Here is a 21245-nt window from a genome sequence, read left to right as displayed (position 1 = left end):
CATAACTATTATAATGTTTGATAGCCTATATGTTCTCATTACGTCATTACGTTGAAAAGAGATCAACATTCTCAAATGCTATTTGTAGCTACTCAAATGTTCTCATAATCTTGAGTGGAAACGTAGAATATTACAAATAAACGTTTAAATAACATTATATTTTGGCTGAAAATACAGTGATTAGAAGGTAGTATAGAAACGTTTTTGTAACCTTCCCATAATGTTCACATCACGACAATAAAAATGGCATTTTTAATGTTCTTATTAAAATCAATATTCAAATAACTTTACATTTTGGGTGAAAATAGTTAGCGGTACGTTTCTGCTACCAATAATCGTCATAAACTTCACGTTTAACGTTTTAAAAACATCTCAAAACACGTTTTTATAGCCTGACCTAAAACTGATACCCTAAACGGTAGAGATAGCCTAATAGCAAACACTTGTTGTAGTCCACTGAGTGGTGTCAGCTCACAAGGAAGGAGATCCAGATGTTGCCAGGGTTATTTGTGAGCACTGGATCCATGCTGATTTACATATTTGACGGGGAGTATCTGACTGGGCGCCGTGGTCTCGTGCTTTCATTGTGAGTCTGACATCACATGAGAATGAGTCGCGCAGGAGCTCCGCGTGCAGAACTCTGAGAGCAGCGCGAGCAGCACTGCACGCTAATACATGACACACCACCGGGGTTAAACTGCAGCGGGACCCGTGTTCCTCATCCCGGGGATGGACCGGCGGCGGAGAGCCTCGCTCGCGCTCACCTTGAACTTCCTCGCGCTGATCCTCGCCATATCCGCGCTGACAACCAGCTACTGGTGCGAGGGGAACCGGAAAGTTGTCAAGCCCTTCTGTACCGGACCGGTGACCGTCAAACAGACGCACTGCATTAGATACAACAGCTCGAACATCACCGACAGCCGGCTGGTTCAGTATATCTGGGAGACCGGCGAGGATAAGTTTGTTCTGAGGAAGTTCCACACCGGCATCTGGTTCTCCTGCGAGCAGAACGTCGACCTTGTCGGTAAGAATGCGGATTTTCTTCCAATCACACCAGCAAAGGGCAAAACAACAACAACCACAAAAAAAAAAAAAAAAAAAAACAATTCGTTAACGTTCCCATTAAGATCAAATAACGTTATTTCTAAATGTTTTTTAAACGTTAGAACGTCCGTTTTTTAATGTAGAAGGAATGTTTCCTTTTATGACCGTTATAGGAACATTCCAAAACGTTATGAGAATGTTACATTTGAATGTTCTCTTTATGTTTAAAATACCAAATTTTCACATTTAAAGAACGTTTTTTCTGTCCGAACGTTGCATTCTGTCATTTTGAAACAGTGTTATTTCTGAATGTTTTTAATATCCAAAACGTCCATTAAAAATAAATAAAAAATAATAATAAAAATAACGTTTCTTGTTTATGCATTGGCGAGGAATATTCCATTCTATCATTTTGAAAACGTTCTGAAAATGTTACATTTGAATGTTCTCTCAACGTTTAAAACACCCATTTGTTAACATGTAAAGAATGTTTTTCTAGGTTATCCGAGTGTTGGAGGAAATTTTTTTTCTTTTATTTTCAAACTGTTATAAATGTTATTTCTGATTGTTTGTTAAATGTTCGAAACGCCCATAAAATAAGACCGTTACTTCTTGGTTATGCCAATGTTAGAGGAACATTCCCTTCTATCATTCTGAAAAGGTTATGAGAATGTTACGTTTGAATGTTCTCTCAATGTTTAAAACGCCCATTTGTTAACATTTAAAGAACATTTCCCTGGTCATGCAGATATTAGAGAAACATTGCATTATATTGATTTGAAAATGTTATGGGAATATTACTTTAAGAATGTTTTGTCTTATAACCCTTCAAAAAAATATTAGCGAAAGTCAGCGTTCCCTGTTAGTTGGGTTGGCTTCATCCAAAATCCATCCCAGTGTGAATATTCTCCTTCCTAACATCACTAAGTAAATTATGATGACTATGAAACAAGTGTTTCCTTTTTAAGATTCATTAATGGCAGGTGATGCTGTAGCCTGAATAGCAGCTCAAAAACCTCACGTTTTCATCGTATATGTATTGTGATAAACTTTTTGACAGGTGATCTATGTAATTAGGGTGTTCTGTATCAGTTATTGGACGGACCTCTCAACCTACTGACCCGTGTCCGTCATTACCCATTCAGCCAAACAGCGGTTTTCTTCTAGGACTAGCTGCAGTTGTTTGAATATTGCTTTCTTTCTTTCTTGGCATCCCTTTATTAATATTAATTAACAATGAAAACATCTACTAAAACTTTTATTAAAATCAAATGCCATATCTATTTTTTTTATTTACTAACATTAACAAAAGATGAATAAATACTGTAACAATCAAATTGCTTATTGCCAGTTACTGTATATAATATAAATGTAATTTATTTTTTATATTTATTTACAACATAAAACATATTAATCACTCCATATTCATTCAGAAAATGCTCCTTTGCCATAAATTCCATAAATTAAAAATGCAAATGTTTAACAATATTTTACAAAAAGGTTTGTTTTTATATAATTTAAAATAATGCTAATAATTTAAAAAGAGAGAGAGTATAAATTAGCTTACAGTTTACTGATTAAAAAATGCGTATGTTTTTTATACTACAGTATGATAATTTTTTACCATAACTCACATCTAACCAATGAACAGGATTTTTAAATTCTAAAGCTTTTTTCACACACTGATAATCATGAAGTGAGTCTCACACCGATGCGTTGAATGTCTTTTCCTCTTGCAGGTGAGAAATGCAGAAGCTTCATAAATGTGGCTCCTCCTCATGAGAGAGGTACGTCTGTCACTCTTCATTATGAACTCTGGGGAATATTCTGATTTTGCATGATGTTTTAAATAGGGTGTCGCTCAGGTCCATTCTCCTGATGTCCACTCTTTTATTTTGCACCTACTGTCTAGAAGTCCAGTCACTTTTAATCAAGCTTGATTTTTTTAATCTTTCTGCCAGCCGTAGACCTCCCTCATTCTCATTCGTGTAGATATATGAACATGTCAGCAGGATTTCATTCTCTCAGCAGCAGTAGCGCCAGCATCTTTAGCACAGTTGTTTCTGTGTAATTGATAGATGCATGATCCTGACTAAAGATCCATCAGATATAATGATAGTTAAGCGTGATGATGATGATGTCTCAGGGTGACTCCTCACTGTAATTCAGCTCATTCTGCTCTGACCGTGACAGAGCTGAGGTCCAAACCAAGAATGAAAATAATCATCCTTAGGTTTTATATCCCAGTAGATGAAATGCATGTATCAGTATAATGATATTATTGTAGCTTATAGCCACAGAGTTTTATTGATGAGTAATCTATGCATTATGATGAAGTCAGTCTGTGTTTATCTGTGGGTGATACATGTACAATGTGTTCATATGTGGCTCAACGACAAATACGAATGCACAAAATAAAGAAAAAAAAATAATCATAATTTGTTCCAAGTCCCTATATGGAATTTAAAACTTTATGCCTTTTATATGGCAGTCACTATTATATACTTTCATGTTTTATGTGCATAAATATTCTTATGTATATGTGTGTGTGCGTGTGTGTGTGTGTGTGTGTGTGTGTGTGTGTGTGTGTGTGTGTGTGTGTGTGTGTGTGTGTATGAAGTGTTTTATTATATAAAGTAAAATTACATATTACGTTATAACACATTAAACTAATCATGTAACAGTGTTAATTTAAATAAATGCTTTTCTTTTGAACTTATGTTTATTAAAGAATTCTGACAAATAAAATGTATCATGGTTTCCACAAAAAAAAACAAATATGAAGCAGCAAAACTGTTTTCAACATTGATAATAATCAGAAATGTTTCTTGAGCAGCAAAATCAGCACATTAGAATGATTTCTGAAGACTGGAGTAATGATGCTGAAAATTCAGCTTTGATCACAGGAATAAATGACATTTTAACAGATATTCACATAGAAAATGAGGCTACATCTTCCCTGTATTTGTGTGAATATTTTCATCATCCTCCCACTTAAAGTGCATGTGACAGCATGAAGATTTCCACAAACTCTGTGAAATATGTAGATGCATCTGCATGGTTTTAAAGTTGAAATCTCCTTTTAAATCTAGTTTCAAGTTTCTGGTATATAAATATTTCAGCTGCTCCCCAATGGGAGACCCATCTAAATGAGACCCAGCGGTTCAGTTTGTCCTTCTCTGTGAGTGTCTGTGGCTCCACATCATCTTAATCAGCGGCTCCATCCGCTTTCTCTCCTCATCTTGATAGAACTGGACTCTTCCATCCATAATTTCCTCAGGGCCTGTCAGAAATTCCCTCGATACACATCGCTTCTCTCTCTCATATCCTCACAGGTGTTTTGTGGCTCTGCATCGTAGCCGAGTGTCTCTACATCTTACTGCTGGCCACCGGAGGAATACTCATGTCCATCGAGGTCTGCCATTTTGGAAACCTCATCGATGGACTGAAACTGAACGCCTTTGCTGCCATATTCACAGTCCTGTCAGGTAACGTGTTGCATGTAGGGTGGCATTTCCATAAAACCAAAAAACTGAGGATTAAAGGATTATATGTTGAGTCACAGGGACATTTTTACCATTATAAGGAAAAAAAATTTAACCATAGTAAAAAAAAGATGTGTCATCTATTTCGTCAGTTACAATTATGAATGATTAATGGAATCCAATTACCAGTTAAATCAGGTTGATATTGATAAAAGCTATCTTTGCCATTCAGAAGTGGCATTTAGATGTATTTACTTTGTTTACTGCAGCTCAGAGATGCAATGGATACATTTACACTGCGTTTACAGTTGCATGCATATTGTTTGGAGATTAATGCATTAAATATAAAATATACTGAATACAGAGCTGTGAAACTACTTTAAATATGAAACTAAAACCACAAATAGGTGGCGACAAATCTTAACAAGAGGATTATTGATTTACTAATTTAGATATTTTTCGGAAATGAAAGGCTTGACTTGCTGAATTCAGAACCATGCACTAGCATACTATTACTATTTCTGCCATAAAAATGGACTAAAAATAGTAGTATATAATAAAATTGTATAGTAATAGTGGCACATTAGTTTGCAGTTTCGAATTTAGAAACTGTTTTTATGATTGGCTTATTGAATCATTGACTCAGGGATCAGGGATGCAATGACTGTCGAGCATAGCAATAGAGCAAAACAGTCTAGTCCAGAAAATATTGTGTCTAAATTGTACATCACTACATAATGACTTGAACATAACATTAGCAAATATTTATCTATTACATTGCATTGCAGAAAGTATAAAATAGCAATCTTAAAAGCCTGCACATGTAGGCAAACATGGCATTTCAAAAGCTCACCGTCTGACCTAAAACCAGATCAATGGACACACTAGTTGTATATGATCAGCATGTGTATGGAATTACATTTGTTTCAATAACAATGAACAAAACTTTATAAAACTGAACGTAACTTTTTCAGAAACTATCAAAAATATGCCATTACAAAAGAAGAAAGACACAAGGAAAATGAAAAAATGAACTCAGTCGCACAAATTTAACCGGCTCTTCAAATATGCTTCATTCTTTGTTAATGTTTTTCAAAGATTCGTTTTCGCTAATCGTGGATTCTGAATTCATTGCCACGGATTTCCCTTACGTTTTCGTTTTTCCTTTGGTGTTTTGACACAAACCTCTCGTGGGGGCGGGGTTAACAGTGATCTACTCTGATTGGATAGTGAGCTTTTGATGGACAGGTGCTCTCTGACCAGGAAGTACAGACGCCACCCAGTGGCGCGCATATTGAAAGCTCATTTTTTTCATTTTCATTGTGTCTTTCTTCTTTTGTAATATCATATTTTTGATAGTTTCTGAAAAAGTTACGTTCAATTTAATAAAGTTCCGTTCATTATTATTGAACCAAATGTAATTCCACACATGTGCTTGATGTCGTTGTCTCTGAATATGATGCTGATTTTTGAGTGATCATCTTTTGTCAGGCTCGACCCTTCAAAGGTCAGCACACTGTCCACTGTCCCATTCAAGCCATATTGTTTTTGTATGACCTATTAAAAAATGAAATACAGGTCCAGCAAATGTCCCTCTTCTATACTAGCTATAGCAATGCTTTAAAGGCCACTAACATCTGTCCTCACGGAGATGCATTACTGGTCGATGTCTGTCTACCTGCAGGCTGTCCTCTGCCTGGTTTTTTGTGGTGAATCTCTTTGCATTAATGTGGTATCAGAGCCCTTTCTGTTCCCCAGATACATATAAAAACATCCAGCTCAAAATCCCATATAAGCCTCACAGTATTGGTTAGCAGTACTCTTGAATGTCATCCAGGCTATTTTTGACAATTTCACAATTTAAGGTTTTATGGCGACATATTCAATCTGCTTAAATCCTGCTCTACTTATTTATTTATATATTACAGTGTAGCATTTACTTTGCAAGTCCATTGTATGGAGAGGGAGTTGCACTGTACAGCCAATATCCTACATTTATGCTTTTATTATTATAATATCTATATACTGTTTTATAATATATTACATACTACTACTACTACTATTACAATTGCTACTACTAATAATAATTAATTGCAAAAAGTAATTATATTAATATAAAGAAATTATCATTGTGACTATTATATTATATTATATTATATTATATTATATTATATTATATTATATTATATTATATTATATTATATTATATTATATTATATTATATTATATTATTATCATGTCTATAATATGAATTGTCAAACTTAGGTATATAATATCTTACCTGCATATTATTATTATTATTATTATTATTATTATTATACTAATAATATAGAGTTCATACATTATCATTGTGACTATTATATTATATTATATTATTATCAACTCCCATATCATAAAACATGCACTTCTGTATTTAAATGAGGCTTTGATTGTGTGTCAAACACAGAGTAAGATTGCAGAGACCTTTTGTTTTATTATTGCATAAAGTTTGAGGGATGAACTTCTGGGAAGGCCCTCTGTCATCTCTTTCTTGAGCTTCATGAGAGAGTGGGATCATGAACGCTGTGCATCATGGGAAGGGTGCTACAACCTCAATTATCTTCTTTCCTCATTTGACACAATCAACAGAAGAGAGCAGTCGACTGCATTCTTAACACACCAGACGTTTAGATGCAGTGAAGCATTAAGTACGATGTATATTAAAAGTTTTAGCTTTAATGCACATTGTCACATAGATAATTATGTTTTGTGACTTGAATAACCCATTACCTTTGCTTGATTGAATTTGTATTTAAGAGCAGTTCTAGATTCAAGTGTTTAGACAGTCGAAAACACCATAACCTTACTTTATTACACAATAGCAATAAACATTTTGTATGTTCCTAAAGTAAAGGGATATGCTAAGCGAAACTTTAATAATTTTGTCATTATTTGCTTATCTTTGTGTTGTTCCAGACCTGCATGATTTTTAATAATAATAATAAATAACATTATTTTATATTATGAAATTAATCACGATTAATCCCAGCTAACATTTAAGTTTTTAAATATACTTTTTACACCCATTCAATCACCAAATGAACGTAGAAACAACATAAAGACAGTATATTTTTAATATTTGTTTAATGGTGTCTATTTTATGACCGAAGGCGAGTACTTCTGATGTCTCTAGGAAATTATATATTTTTTCCTAATATTTATCCTTTAACTTTAGACATTCAACATTACAGTATAATTGAGAGCTATCAATTTGAACACTTTTATTAGACTTTAAAAAATTACTACTTTTAATTTAAATTAACTTAAAACAATCTTCACATAAACCCATTTCACATTTTTAATAAACGTCATATTGAGTTACCTGTGCTCTTCAGCAAGTAGGAAATGTAAAGAAATTGAATAAAGTTATCAAACAATAGCCGCTTTTCCATTCACAAAATGAACATGATAAAAGCGGCTGTTTGTGTCACAGTGTCTGGGTTGTGTTCCCTGGGTTTCCACTAGGTGTCCTCCTTTCTCACGGTGTCTTTCTCCTTATCACTTCCTGTTCCCTTATTTGGTCACCTTTCTCCTGTTTAGTAATTGATTGTTCCCCACCTGTCTCCTGTTCCCTCATTATCCTTCTGTGTATTTATACCCGGTCTGTCTGAGTCTGTGTTACGGAGTCCTTGTTTAATGTTTGAAAGTTAATTCATGTCCGTCGCTTCTTGCTTTGCCTTGTCTTCGTGTCTTGTTTATGTTGGATTTGGACATTCTGGTTTTGACTAGTGATGGCAAAATCGAGGCCTCGTGAACCAATGAAACAGTTGAACCAAATGTGCCATATTGTTTCGAGGCTTCGAATCAATCCGACACCCGTCTCAACGGTGACACCTAGTGGTCACTTGCAGGTGTTGATCTGAAACAACCTTGACGAGCCATTAAAAAAATGTGTTGTTTTTTTATTATTATAATGTTCTAATATGTGGAGCTTGTAACCTATAGGCTCCTCACTGTGCATAATGTTATTTTGGTCATGAAAAATGAATATTAATAAAAGAAATCAAGCCACAATGTCTCACTTTTTTAGAGATTTTTATTCAAAAATATTAATTTATCTGCTGTGGAAGGACTTAGCCTACTTCTTTTTTTACAGATAATTTCTCCAGCCTTTGAAAAAATCCTCTCACAAGGGACACTTGTTGCTGGCATACAAAGATATTTTTTTGCAAGGACATACAAATGAGGAAAGATTACTGCTCTCTCTTTCCAGTAAGTTAGTGGATCATGAGTTCTGGGCAAATACGCATCGTTGATGTATTTTTTCACTTCCACTGTGGCATCAGCTGTAGCATTGTGTATCATCTTGGTTTGATGGATGCGAGTATCAAAAAGTTCCCATAAACTGTCCTGTGTTTCTACTGGTGTTGATGTTGATGGTGATGGTGATGATGATGATGATGGGTGTGATGTTGACATTTCTGGGTCTGAATAAAAATGAAAACAGCAATTAGTAACAAATCCTAAACTGACGGCATATATGAAGGATATATTATATTACATGATTCAGATTACATAACATAACACAGACTGAAACTGCTCACCAGGATTTGTGTTTGAACGCATCAGTGAAGCACACTCCAGTGTGATATGCTTTTCAGCTTCCTGGGCTTTGGCAGCATTTCCAAATGCCACATTTTTGAACCTTGGGTCCAGCAGTGTAGCCAGTGCCAAGGCTCTAAAACTCTCATAACCTCCACATCTGGAGTGCAGACCTTCTTGCAGATGTGAGCCTATGAGCCAAAACAGGAGAAACACATATTTATAATAATGACAATAATATGACAGTTATGGCCAATCACATCGGTAGTATGGTCATTGTGGCCTATCTAATTGAACAGTTGATTCCTGCTTTGCATTTCCTTTTTTCTGTGCAAGCTTGTGCTGCAACATCCTGTACAGTGGTATAAGCTTTGAAGCAGACACTCTCTTTTCCTCTGACATCTCTGTTGTTGCGAGTTTGAATGGTTGCAGTATTGACAATGATTGTTCAATAATGTCAGAATCAATACTTGTCAGGGGAGCAGTATCATTGTTTAAGTTGGAAAGTGCAGCAGCCACTGGTTCACGTTGGTCATACAAGCGCTGTAGCATGTCAAATGTGCTGTTCCATCTCGTGTCAACCTCCTGTATCAGTTTCAGAGTTGGTCTTCCCATCAAGCTCTGCATCTCCACAAGCTTGTCCTTTGCTTTGCAGCTGGATCTGAACAACCCCACTATCTTTCTGGCCTTCTGGCGTATTTCATTGATGACTGGGGTTTGATCTAGTGCCTTTTTCACAATCAAATTTAAACTATGAGCAAAACATGGGACATGGCGAAGGTGGAGTAGCTGGACACTTAGGATCATGTTAGATGCATTGTCAGTCACCATGCACTGAACTTTGGAGGTTATTCCCCACTCAGCCATTAGCAAGGCTTTAGCCTCCATGAGATGCTGGGCTGTGTGGGTTTGGTAAAACCTCCTTACACCCAGTACAACAGTTGCCATTTTTGCCTCTGGTGTTATGTAATGGCAAGTCACACCAAGATATCCATCCATATTAATGGAGGACCACATGTCAGCTGTAAGGCTAACAAATTCGGCCTTTTGTAGGTCCTCCATTGTCTTCTCCTTGGCTTTGTTGTACTTTTCGCTGACCATTATTTTAAGCACCTTCCGGGATGGGAGGACATAGCTTGGATCAAGCTTGTTCACAAATGCCCTGAATCCCTCATCGTCCACGATGGTGAAGGGCTGCAGATCCTTCACCACCATGTTTATAAGAGCCTCATCCAATTCCCTCTGTCTGACTTTTAAAAGAGAAGACAAAACATACTTTCAGACAAATACATTGGAAAAATACAGCTTCAATTAGTGCACATCTATTAAAAGTATAGCCTACTGGTTCATTATTTGGAAACCTTCCAGTGTTTATAATCAGTGCTTTATATAACTTATAAACTTTATATTATAAACAGTGTCCCAAAAGGTTGTAATTATATTTCAATTATAATTATATCCCAAACAATGCATACCTTGCTTAGATGGCCCAGCAGTGTCGGTAGCAGGCCTAGGTACAGGGGGAATGCTATCCTCTGCACCCTGCAAAATGGCAGGATGAGTGCTCCTCAAATGGCGCATCATGGATGATGTATTGTTGCAGTAGGCTAGCTGCCGATCACAATACACACATCTCACTTTATTTGGGGTTTCTAAATGGAAATGCTCCCACACCACAGATGTACGGCATCTCTTCTGGGGAGCTTCCATTTTATCTATCTATCCAAATCTATCTATCTATATATGAATCGATCTATGTATCTAGATATGTATCTATAATCTATGTATCTATATATGTATCTATCTATAATATATGTATTTATATATGTATCTGTAATCTATCTATATATGTATCTATCTATTAATCTAGCTGTCTATATATATTTATATCTATGTATCTATTAATGTGTCACTATATGTATACTCTGTCTGTCTCTAGCCTCTCAGTCAATGTGTTGTGTAAATTTAAATGTAAGTCTAAATTGCCTATAACTAATCAAATCGCACTATGTCACTATATCAGCAAAAATGCGCTATCTCAAAGTCAAACTCCTCTCACAAAAACCCACGAGGTCAAAATGCGTTTATTTCACTTTTATACAGATGTGCGATTGTGTGGTCTGTTCCCGACCGTTCCAATCAAACGCTGATTCGGCGGACCACACCTGATGAAACAATTAGTGAAACACTTCGAGGCTTCGTTTGGTCATAGTCACGTGACATGGGTGTTTCGAATCACGCTTCGGATCAGTGTTTCGACACATCTGCGCTTCGGGATCTCGCAAAGCTTCGGAACGACTGTTTCGCTTCAGCCATCCTTAGTTTTGACCCTGCCTGGACTGTTTACCCCTTTGGATTACCCTTGAATAAATATCATACCTGCAATTGGTTCTCTCTCTCCGTGTTTCCTGTATCACCGAACGTGACAGAAGGACTCCGTCACAGTAGGAACCAGCGGTATGTCGTTTTTCCGTTCCCCAGCCAAGATGGAGGAGCGGCGAACCAAGTACCTTCGGTTGACCGCCCTCCGCCAAGAGGGCAATGAAGTGGGTGCCCTGGCTCAGGTGTTCTGGTCCCTGGCCGAGGGTATGGGCTACAACGATGCGGCCCTTAAAGACTATTTCAATGGCACGCTGGATGATCCAGTGTCTCAGGAGGAGATGGCGCAGTTAGAGACACTGGAATTCTGGGAATTTGTGCGCTACCTGCAGCATCGGCTTCGGTGGGATGCCCCAGCCACTCCTGTCTCTTCCGGCGGGGTGGTCGTCAGCCCAGCACCACTTTCCAGAGACTAGGCTGGTCACCGTTGACCTTTCAGAGTCAAGTCCCTGGTGATTTTCAAGGACTGAGTCAAGTCACCTCTGATCTTAATGAGCAAAGGCAAGTCACCAATGATCTTCATGAGCAAAGGCAAGTCACCAATGATCTTCATGAGCAAAGGCAAGTCACCAATGATCTTCATGAGCAAATGCAAGTCACCAATGATCTTCATGAGCAAATGCAAGTCACCAATGATCTTCATGAGCAAATGCAAGTCACCAATGATCTTCATGAGCAAATGCAAGTCACCAATGATCTTCATGAGCAAATGCAAGTCACCAATGATCTTCATGTGCAAATGCAAGTCACCAATGATCTTCATGTGCAAATACAAGTCACCAATGATTTTCATGAGCAGTGTCAGGCCATCACCAATCTTCTGGAGTCCAGTAAAGACACCAGGGGATTACCAGAGTTTCGTCGTCCCGTTAGTCCAGCCGCACAGAGGTCTTCTCCGCCTTGGGGGGCTCTGGTCCTGACCACATGGCTGTGGTGGTCTTCTGCTCCGCCCTGGGGGGCGCCACTTGATGTCCTTATGGATTTCTGTTTTGTGTTTCTTGGTTTCTGTCTGTTCCCCTCAGTGAGTCTGGCCCTCCGTCCCTCCCCCTGAGCCTCCACCTGTCCGCCTCCCTCCTGGTCTGTGTTGTCTTGTCATGGAGCGTCTGGGAGCCGCTCCGTAGAGGGTGGGTCCTGTCACAGTGTCTGGGTTGTGTTCCCTGGGTTTCCACTAGGTGTCCTATTTTCTCACGGTGTCTTTCTCCTTATCACTTCCTGTTCCCTTATTTGGTCACCTTCCTCCTGTTTAGTAATTGATTGTTCCCCACCTGTCTCCTTTTTCCTCATTATCCTTCTGTGTATTTATACCCGGTCTGTCTGAGTCTGTGTTACGGAGTCCTTGTTTAATGTTTGAAAGTTAATTCATGTCCGTCGCTTCTTGCCTTGCTTTGCCTTGTCTTCGTGTCTTGTTTATGTTGGATTTGGATATTCTGGTTTTGACCCTGCCTGGACTGTTTACCCCTTTGGATTACCCTTGAATAAATATCATACCTGCAATTGGTTCTCTCTCTCCGTGTTTCCTGTATCACCGAACGTGACAGTTTGTTTGTGTGTTTTGTTTTGTTTTTTTAATCCCAAAGCATTTGTGCTTTATTGTAATACGTGATACATTGATCATAATGAATTAATTTATCAGGATTGAAAATTAGTCACAGAAATAAAGCGTTATGAACATTCAGTCGAGTCGGTTTCTGTTTATTTGTAGTCACATACATCACATTTAGAATGAATTATGATTTCTATATTTTTTATAAAAGCTCCCGAACAAAAAACATTATTATATTTATGACATAAGCTACGTAGAGCTAAACTCAAGACGAGAATTATGACAGATAAAAGATGGAGAATAAGAAGCTGATGTCTGATTTCTTGAAGTGGTAGCATTTACCATGTTTACTATGGTAACGTTAATGGCTAGCGTGCAGTTATTTCAAACACTCGCTGCTGACTGAAAGTGAGTTTTGAGCTCAACTTATTTTAAAAAGTTTTTAATTCTGGTGTTAAAGCTGTTAACTTTCTGAAATGATCTCCAGCGCTGAGATCTCCTGACTCAGAGAAACTCCGCCTTTGTTCATAATTGAACACATTTGAATCCTTAAAGCTACAAAAGTTATTGAGTTCCTCTTTTTCTTTTGTTCTTTGATTAACAGACATCACAACTCTTTCCCTGCCAAACACTGAATTTTCCATTATTTGTGACACAATCCTTCCCTGCCAAACATGGCATTTTTTTGGTTTTCACATTCTCACTGTTATATTCTCAGGGGCACTATTACACATCTCCTGAATGAGTCTAGAATGTGCAGATCAAAAGTACAGGTGAAGAAGATGCAGAAACAAAATATCTTGTATGTATGCATATGCATAATGAGAAAAAAAAATTAAATAATCAACAATAAACAGCATATAAATGAAAACTGCCTAATGTTACAGAGTGAACTGTTGGTCCAGGAAGTGTTAACGCAATGTGCTTTCAGAGTGCTGATGGAAGTGATCTACCGCACCTTTGATCACTGTATATATGCAAACTAATACTGAATATGATCCAGATATAGTATTTGATAAAAATGCGATTTTCTCAACTTTTTGCTCAAACTGTAAGTTTTCTATAGCCAGTAGTCAGTGTTGGGGAGTAACTAGTTACATGTAATGGCGTTACGTAATTTAATTACAAAATTATTGTAACTGTAATTAGTTACAGTTACTAAGAAAAAATGAGTAATTAAATTACAGTTACTTATGAAATTTTTAACGATTACAAAGGGGATTACATTTGAATATTTACACACATCCACATACAGATTTAACTGATTTCTTTCCCAAATTGCACTGACTATTCTAAGACATACCGCCCTAATAATTTCCGGGATGCGGAAAAGCTTTTTTGTCTTTGTTTTTTTTTTTTTATTTAATCAAGCAGCAGCACGTTGCTCATCAGTCATCACTCAAAATACTATATAAAGGACATCATTATTATCGGACGGATGGCTACGGATGGCTGCGGTTGTCATGGAGACGTGAGGGTTATCGGTCAGACATGCGTGTGAGGATTTAGATGGACATACATAAGAGACACAAACCTCTTAATTCTGTGATTTGGCTTTATTGAGTGGATTTGCGGCAGCTCAGTATGCAGACTTAGCTGTAAATAATGTGTAATTTACCTCTGTCCTTGCTATTTCTGGTGAGGTGACTTTGATTGTCCGGACTGCAGGTCTGACGCTGTGGATTATGTTCAGTTTGCAATCTGGCCAGAGCATTTAGACTGCTTTCACTTCCACATAATGACACCATTGTGCTGCTTCTGCTGCTAACACACACTCATTCATTCATTCACAAATATTTCCTAGCATGTCCTCTGATTGATCTCTGATTGAAGATTATTCAACTGTAAACTTGCATACAAGATGAGACTTTCCTAATTATTGGACAACACAGTCAATGCATTGAGATGAAATACATATATTACATAAATAACACACACATATATATACTGTATAAAGTAGATGAATGGCTTATGTTTTTTTTTTTTTTTGTAATTTCAACTGAATCTAATATATTAGATTTAGTCAGTCAATCTCTGGAAATGAGTGATCTTTGACACTGTGTTATGCTGGACATCAAATGTTACTGACAAATTTGTGGACACATTAATGTTTTTGGACTTGTGGAGTAAAAGTTATAGTTTTTGTTTTGTAATAATTGGCACTGAAGGCACAGAGTGGCATGTTGTCACTGGTGTTATTATTTTTTATTTTTATAACAAAAATTTAATTTAATTTAATTTAATTTTGTATTTATATGAAATCATTTCACTTTGCATATATAGTGTGGCTATTATGACATATCCTCAACTACATCATGGACAATTAAAGATGTAAATATTCATAATAGTCATTGAATAAATTTAAATTTTCCATGTTGTGCTTTAACAACTAATATAGAAAGTGTTTCTATGTTTCCTAATTACACGTTGGCTGATGCATCATCATGATAAACACCTAAATATGTTACACTTTAAATTTAAATGCCGATTGTTCACATTGATCTTTCTCCATCTTATACACACACACATAGGGAACCATGGAAGCACTCTAATCAGTGTCGAAACACCCTCTTTCTAATGAACAGGTTTGGCTATTTCAGCAACACACGATACTAACAGGTGCACAAAAATGTAGTATAAAGCTATGAAATCCACTTAGACCAACCAGACATTGATTTTCATACCTCATTCTCTGAAAGCTAGCTTTACACAGTGTTGCTGCTCAAGTGAATCTTTTTTGTTTCATTTTTTAATATTTTTATTTGTTAAGATTTTCTATTATTTGTTTATTTATTTTTTACATTTACTTTTACGTTTTTCTTTTTGTTTTTTGTTTTTAAGTTTTCTGAAATTATACTAAAATTGAACCTGGACATTTTTGGTTATGTAGTGTAGTTAATATGAGCTCATACTAACTACATTGACTAATGATACATAAATTATAAGATGTTAAATGTACAGTCGTGGCCAAAAGTTTTGAGAATTACATAAATATTAGTTTTCAAAAGGTTTGCTGCTGAACTGCTTTTAGATCTTTGTTTCAGTTGTTTCTGTGATGTACTGAAATATAATTACAAGCACTTCATACGTTTCAAAGGCTTTTATCGACAATTACATGACATTTATGCAAAGAGTCAGTATTTGCAGTGTTGGCCCTTCTTTTTCCAGGCCATGGACCCAAAATTTCAACATTCTGGTCCCCGAGCCACTTAGTTATCACTTTTGCCTTATGGCACGGTGCTCCATCGTGCTGGAAAATGCATTGTTCTTCACCAAACTGTTTTGGTACCATTCTTTATTAATGGGTGTGTTTTTGGGCAGAATTGTGAGTGAGCCCACTCCCTTGGATGAGAAGGAACCCCACACATGAATGGTGTCAGGATGCTTTACTGTTGGCATGACACAGGACTGATGGTAGCGCTCACCTTTTCTTCTCTGGACAAGCCTTTTTCCAGATGCCCCAAACAATCGGAAAGGGGCTTCATCGGAGAATATGACTTTGCCCCAGTCCTCAGCAGTCCATTCACTATACTTTCTGCAGAAGATAAATCTGTCCCTGATGTTTTTTTTGGAGAGAAGTGGCTTCTTTGCTGCCCTTCTTGACACCAGGCCATCTTCCGAAAGTCTTGGCCTCACTGTGCGTGCAGATGCGCTCACACCTGTCTGCTGCCATTCCTGAGCAAGCTCTGCACTGGTGGCACTCCGATCCCGCAGCTGAATCCTCTTTAGGAGACCATCCTGGCGCTTGCTGGACTTTCTTGGACGCCCTGAAGCCTTCTTTACAAGAATTGAACCTCTTTCCTTGAAGTTCTTGATGATCCTATAAATTGTTGATTTAGGTGCAATCTTAGTAGCCACAATATCCTTGCCTGTGAAGCCATTTTTATGCAACGCAATGATGGCTGCACACGTTTCTTTGCAGGTCACCATGGTTAACAATGGAAGAACAATGATTTCAAGCATCACCCTCCTTTTAACATGTCAAGTCTGCCATTCTAACCCAATCAGCCTGACATAATGATCTCCAGCCTTGTGCTCGTAAACATTCTCACCTGAGTTAACAAGACGATTACTGAAATGATCTCAGCAGGTCCTTTAATGACAGCAATGAAACGGAGTGGAAAGGTTTTTTTGGGATTAAGTTAATTTCCATGGCAAAGAAGGACTATGCAATTCATCTGATCACTCTTCATAACATTCTGGAGTATATGCAAATTGCTATTATAAAAACTTAAGCAGCAACTTTTCCAATTTCCAATATTTATGTAATTCTCAAAACTTTTGGCCACGACTGTAGATCATAGTAGTAGTCAAGTAGTCAAGTGCAAAGTGGGTATTTGGACAAGGCTACTGTTTGAGGTGCAGGGTTCTGTGATGCTGCTGGTGTTCATCTGTGCCGTGGTTCATCACTGCCTCCTGCTGGTCACAGAGGGATCCGTCAGTGACAGTGTTTGTCTCTGCTCTGGTTCACAGGTCTTCTGGGTATGGTGGCACACATGATGTTCACTACAGCGTTCCAGCTGACCGTCAGTCTGGGCCCGGAGGACTGGAAGCCCCAGAACTGGGACTACAGCTGGTCTTACATGTACGCTCACTCGTGTCATGCTTTCTGTTGTCTAAGTGTAATAAGCATTAGAACGAAGCCCAGGGATTTAACTGCTCTGGAAACAATGCACTGCAAATACAAAACCAATATTAAACAATGCTGGAATGTGAGCTAAAAATTCTAATATAATATTCAAATTAACACAGGTAATTTAATTGGTAGATTAAATAAGTCCCCTGTGATTGGTTCATGCGATAAATCCCAGCTATTGTGTTTGTGCATGTTCCACATTGGTGAATCAACTACATCATGGAACAATATAAATTAATTAATATGGTTTAATAAGAATAAGACAATCAATAAGTAGAAAAAAGTAAGTGAACAAGTCACACACATAGATATATAACCACTTTATGTCATGTCGAAATAACATCTTTAAAATCTATGTAGTAAGTAATCAGCTTGGTGCAGATTTCAAGTATTCAGTATTTACTGAGCTTTGATGACTGATGATTCGAAAAATTAAAAAAATTGTTAACTATTAATAAGAATAAGAACATTAAGTTCAGACATAAAACGTTTGTGTTACCTGTAAACAGTTTAAAATAGCTTCAAACTATTAAATTGTTATTGCCTTGAGTTATTATATTGGGATAAATGTAACTTAATGAGATTCATTCTTTACTTTAATAAATAGAATATTTGATTACATTTTAAATTGTAAAAATAGTTGTTTTTGTTTTCCTTTTCTGATAGTGAAAGTCATGTTTATTTAACCAAGAAAGTGTAACTGAGACATTAATTTATATTTGATAAAAAAAAAACCTTTGAGGACTTTTTCTCTTCTTTTCAGAACACCACTTTACAAAAATATGAGTGCTGTCAAACTATTAATTTTGCATTCAAAATAAATGTTTTTGTTTACATAATATATGCGTGTGTACTGTGTATATTTATTATGTTTATATAGATACACTCACATACAGCATATATTTTGCACACATAAACATACACATTTGCATGCATAAGTTTGCATACACATACATTTATATATTTATATTCTTATATTATATAAAAATATATAAACATAACATATTTTTCTTAAATATATACATGCATATGTTTGTATTTATATATACATAATAAATCTACACAGCACACACATACAGTATATTTAGTAAGCAAAATTTTTTTATTTTGGATGCGATAAATCACAATTAATATATGCACAGTATGTATACAACAACTTGTGAATTATTAGTTTCAAGATGCATGTTTTTTGGGTCTTGCAGGTCCATGATCTGTCCTTATTGATGCTGGCCTTGTTAATACCTAGTTATAAGACAGATGTTGATTTGAAACCCTCTTGACGTTTTTCCTCCAGCTTGGCTTGGAGCTCGTTCACCGCCTGCATGGCCTCCTCCGTCACCACCATCAACAGATACACTAAGACTATCCTGGAGTTCAAACACAAGCGAAAGAATATTGAGAAGAACCTGAAGATCAAGCAGAAGCTGCTGGACCTGGACTCTCCAGACCAGGTGTGGGACATGTACATCAGCTCCGTCCCCAGCACGGCCGAGGAGTTTCTGGACTTGTCTAGTTCTGGACGCAAGCTCTCCGCCAATTCAGTCTTCCTGGATCTCAGCGACCTGCCGTCTCCACAAGGAGAGGAGTACTGCTGAAGCCAGCCGTCATCTACGTCCCGCTCGTCTAGAGTCATCAACGGCAGTGGAAGCTTTGATTGAAGGAGATGCGTTGAGATTATATACATTAACTGTTGCATAATGTTTGGTTTGATGTTGTGCTGTGGTCTGAAGGTGGTGCTGTGAGTTCAGTTTGTTACAAATGTGCTGCTGACATTGTATGTGTAAAATACAGACCTGCGACGAATGAACGACTTTCCTCAATCCTAGAGAATAAAATGTGACTCAAGGCATTTTTTAAAATCTAACCTTTGAAATTGCATTAGAAATATTCCCATTTTCTGAGAGCCACCACATTCATTCAGTAGAAAGCGTCTTTTTGTGCAGGCTTTAGATTTTCCCTCACTGCTGTATTATGAAGTCTTATGAGGGTCTGTTTTTCTTTAGATGAGATCTGATGAGACACATATTACATTGCTGAGTGCCTTTGTTTCTGCTGTTGATCTTGGTTCTTTAACCGTAGCATGCAAAAGTCCTGGAACCGTTTATTTTATAGCCTATTTGATCATCCATAATAATCTCAACAACACATATCAAATTATGGAAGGATTGCTGTTTCATAAACTCATCAGATCTCAAATATAAGTGAAAAATCAAGAGAATTATTTAGTTTTTTTATTGTTAATCAAGTGCAAAGATCTATATGTGTCTGTGAAAAGAACAAGAATTGAATTGTTGATCAGCTAAGTGCATGCAAATGTTTGGGATAAAAGAAGTGATTTTTCTGTCGGACGCTATGTTGTTCTGATCAGGACGGAAGAACATGATCCATGAGGTCAAGTTACTTAATTTCCTTATCATCTCTTTCAATTCTGTATATCTTATCTCATGCAAATCATAAGATTAAATCACTTATCAATTTATCCATTCATTTATGAACCGTCTAAAGAGTCTTTGTTATGGAAGTTTTTTCCTAACATAATTAAAATGAAAATGCTTAAAAAGATCAAATAATAAATCAAAGTCTCAAAACAACTGTTCAAATGATAAATCAAATGGTCAAAATATTAAATAATAAATCAAACTCTCAAAATGGCTGCACAAATTAAAAATCAAATGCTTAAATCATATTTCATTTCCTCATTCGGATTTGATTTTTAATTTTCATCATCAACCCAGTATAAACCTGTCATAATTGAATATAAAAGTCAATGTTCAAATCATGAATCAGATGCTCAAATTATAAATAAAATGCTCAAACGAAAATTAAAAATCAAATCCGAATGAGGAAATGAAATATGATTTAAGCATTTGATTTTTAATTTGTGCAGCCATTTTGAGAGTTTGATTTATTATTTAATATTTTGACCATTTGATTTATCATTTGAACAGTTGTTTTGAGACTTTGATTTATTATTTGATCTTTTTAAGCATTTTAATTATGTTAGGAAAAAACTTCCATACTTTGTACTGCCAGAATGAACTGTTTACATTTTATGTGCAATAATGAATGAAACATATAGATTAGATGAATGATACTTTTTTACAGTAATGTACACTGACCAACTCCTAAACTAAAGGTGTAAAATGCATGTCAGATTGGTCATGTTTAATTTCTCATAAGTGAGCTGTTTGCTGTGATTATATGTTTGGTTTGATAGGTTGTTTTTATTTATTGGTTTCTTTGACTTTATGTTGATGAAATGTAAGCAGCAAGACACAAAGTAATCACTATATTAAATCAATGCATTATAATGATGATAAAGAGAACCTTTATAACCTGAATCATGCGTTTACTTTTTGCTTAGAAACACTTGATTGTTGTGGCCAGAGGGTGTCGCTGTAGACAATATTTACTGAACCGACTGACTGCTAGAGGGGGGAATGAGAGGCTCTCTTTTTGGATTTATTTTTATTTTTTCTCAAGAAAAATTTGTCAAAAGTTCCACTCTTAACAATCTTGAACCATAATATTGTGGTCAATAAAACAAAATGCATTTGCATTATAATTAATATGGCAA

The 21245-nt window shown here is 36.4% G+C and overlaps 1 protein-coding gene across 1 annotated transcript; it reads left to right on the top strand.

The window, feature by feature from the left end:
• Positions 1 to 442: 442 nt before the first annotated feature.
• gsg1l2b (gsg1-like 2b) lies at positions 443 to 20176 on the top strand. The gene is made up of 5 exons (XM_059532954.1): positions 443 to 1024; positions 2784 to 2831; positions 4380 to 4532; positions 17506 to 17617; positions 18963 to 20176. Exons 1-5 carry the CDS (start codon positions 730 to 732, stop codon positions 19261 to 19263), a joined length of 909 nt encoding a protein of 302 aa, XP_059388937.1. The 5' UTR covers positions 443 to 729; the 3' UTR covers positions 19264 to 20176.
• Positions 20177 to 21245: the final 1069 nt, after the last annotated feature.

Source organism: Carassius carassius, chromosome 40 (assembly GCF_963082965.1).
Source record: "Carassius carassius chromosome 40, fCarCar2.1, whole genome shotgun sequence".
Lineage (NCBI taxonomy): Eukaryota > Metazoa > Chordata > Actinopteri > Cypriniformes > Cyprinidae > Carassius > Carassius carassius.
The sequence above is the reverse complement of the archived record's forward strand: the minus strand, read 5'-3'. Positions and strand labels throughout refer to the sequence as shown.

Excerpts from the sequence above, each read along its gene's own strand:
- gsg1l2b (XM_059532954.1), top strand. The coding sequence starts at position 730 with ATGGACCGGCGGCGGAGAGCCTCGCTCGCGCTCACCTTGAACTTCCTC. Across the intron at positions 1,025-2,783 it reads GCAGAACGTCGACCTTGTCG|GTGAGAAATGCAGAAGCTTC; the intron begins GTAAGAATGCGG and ends TTCCTCTTGCAG. Across the intron at positions 4,533-17,505 it reads CATATTCACAGTCCTGTCAG|GTCTTCTGGGTATGGTGGCA; the intron begins GTAACGTGTTGC and ends TCTGGTTCACAG.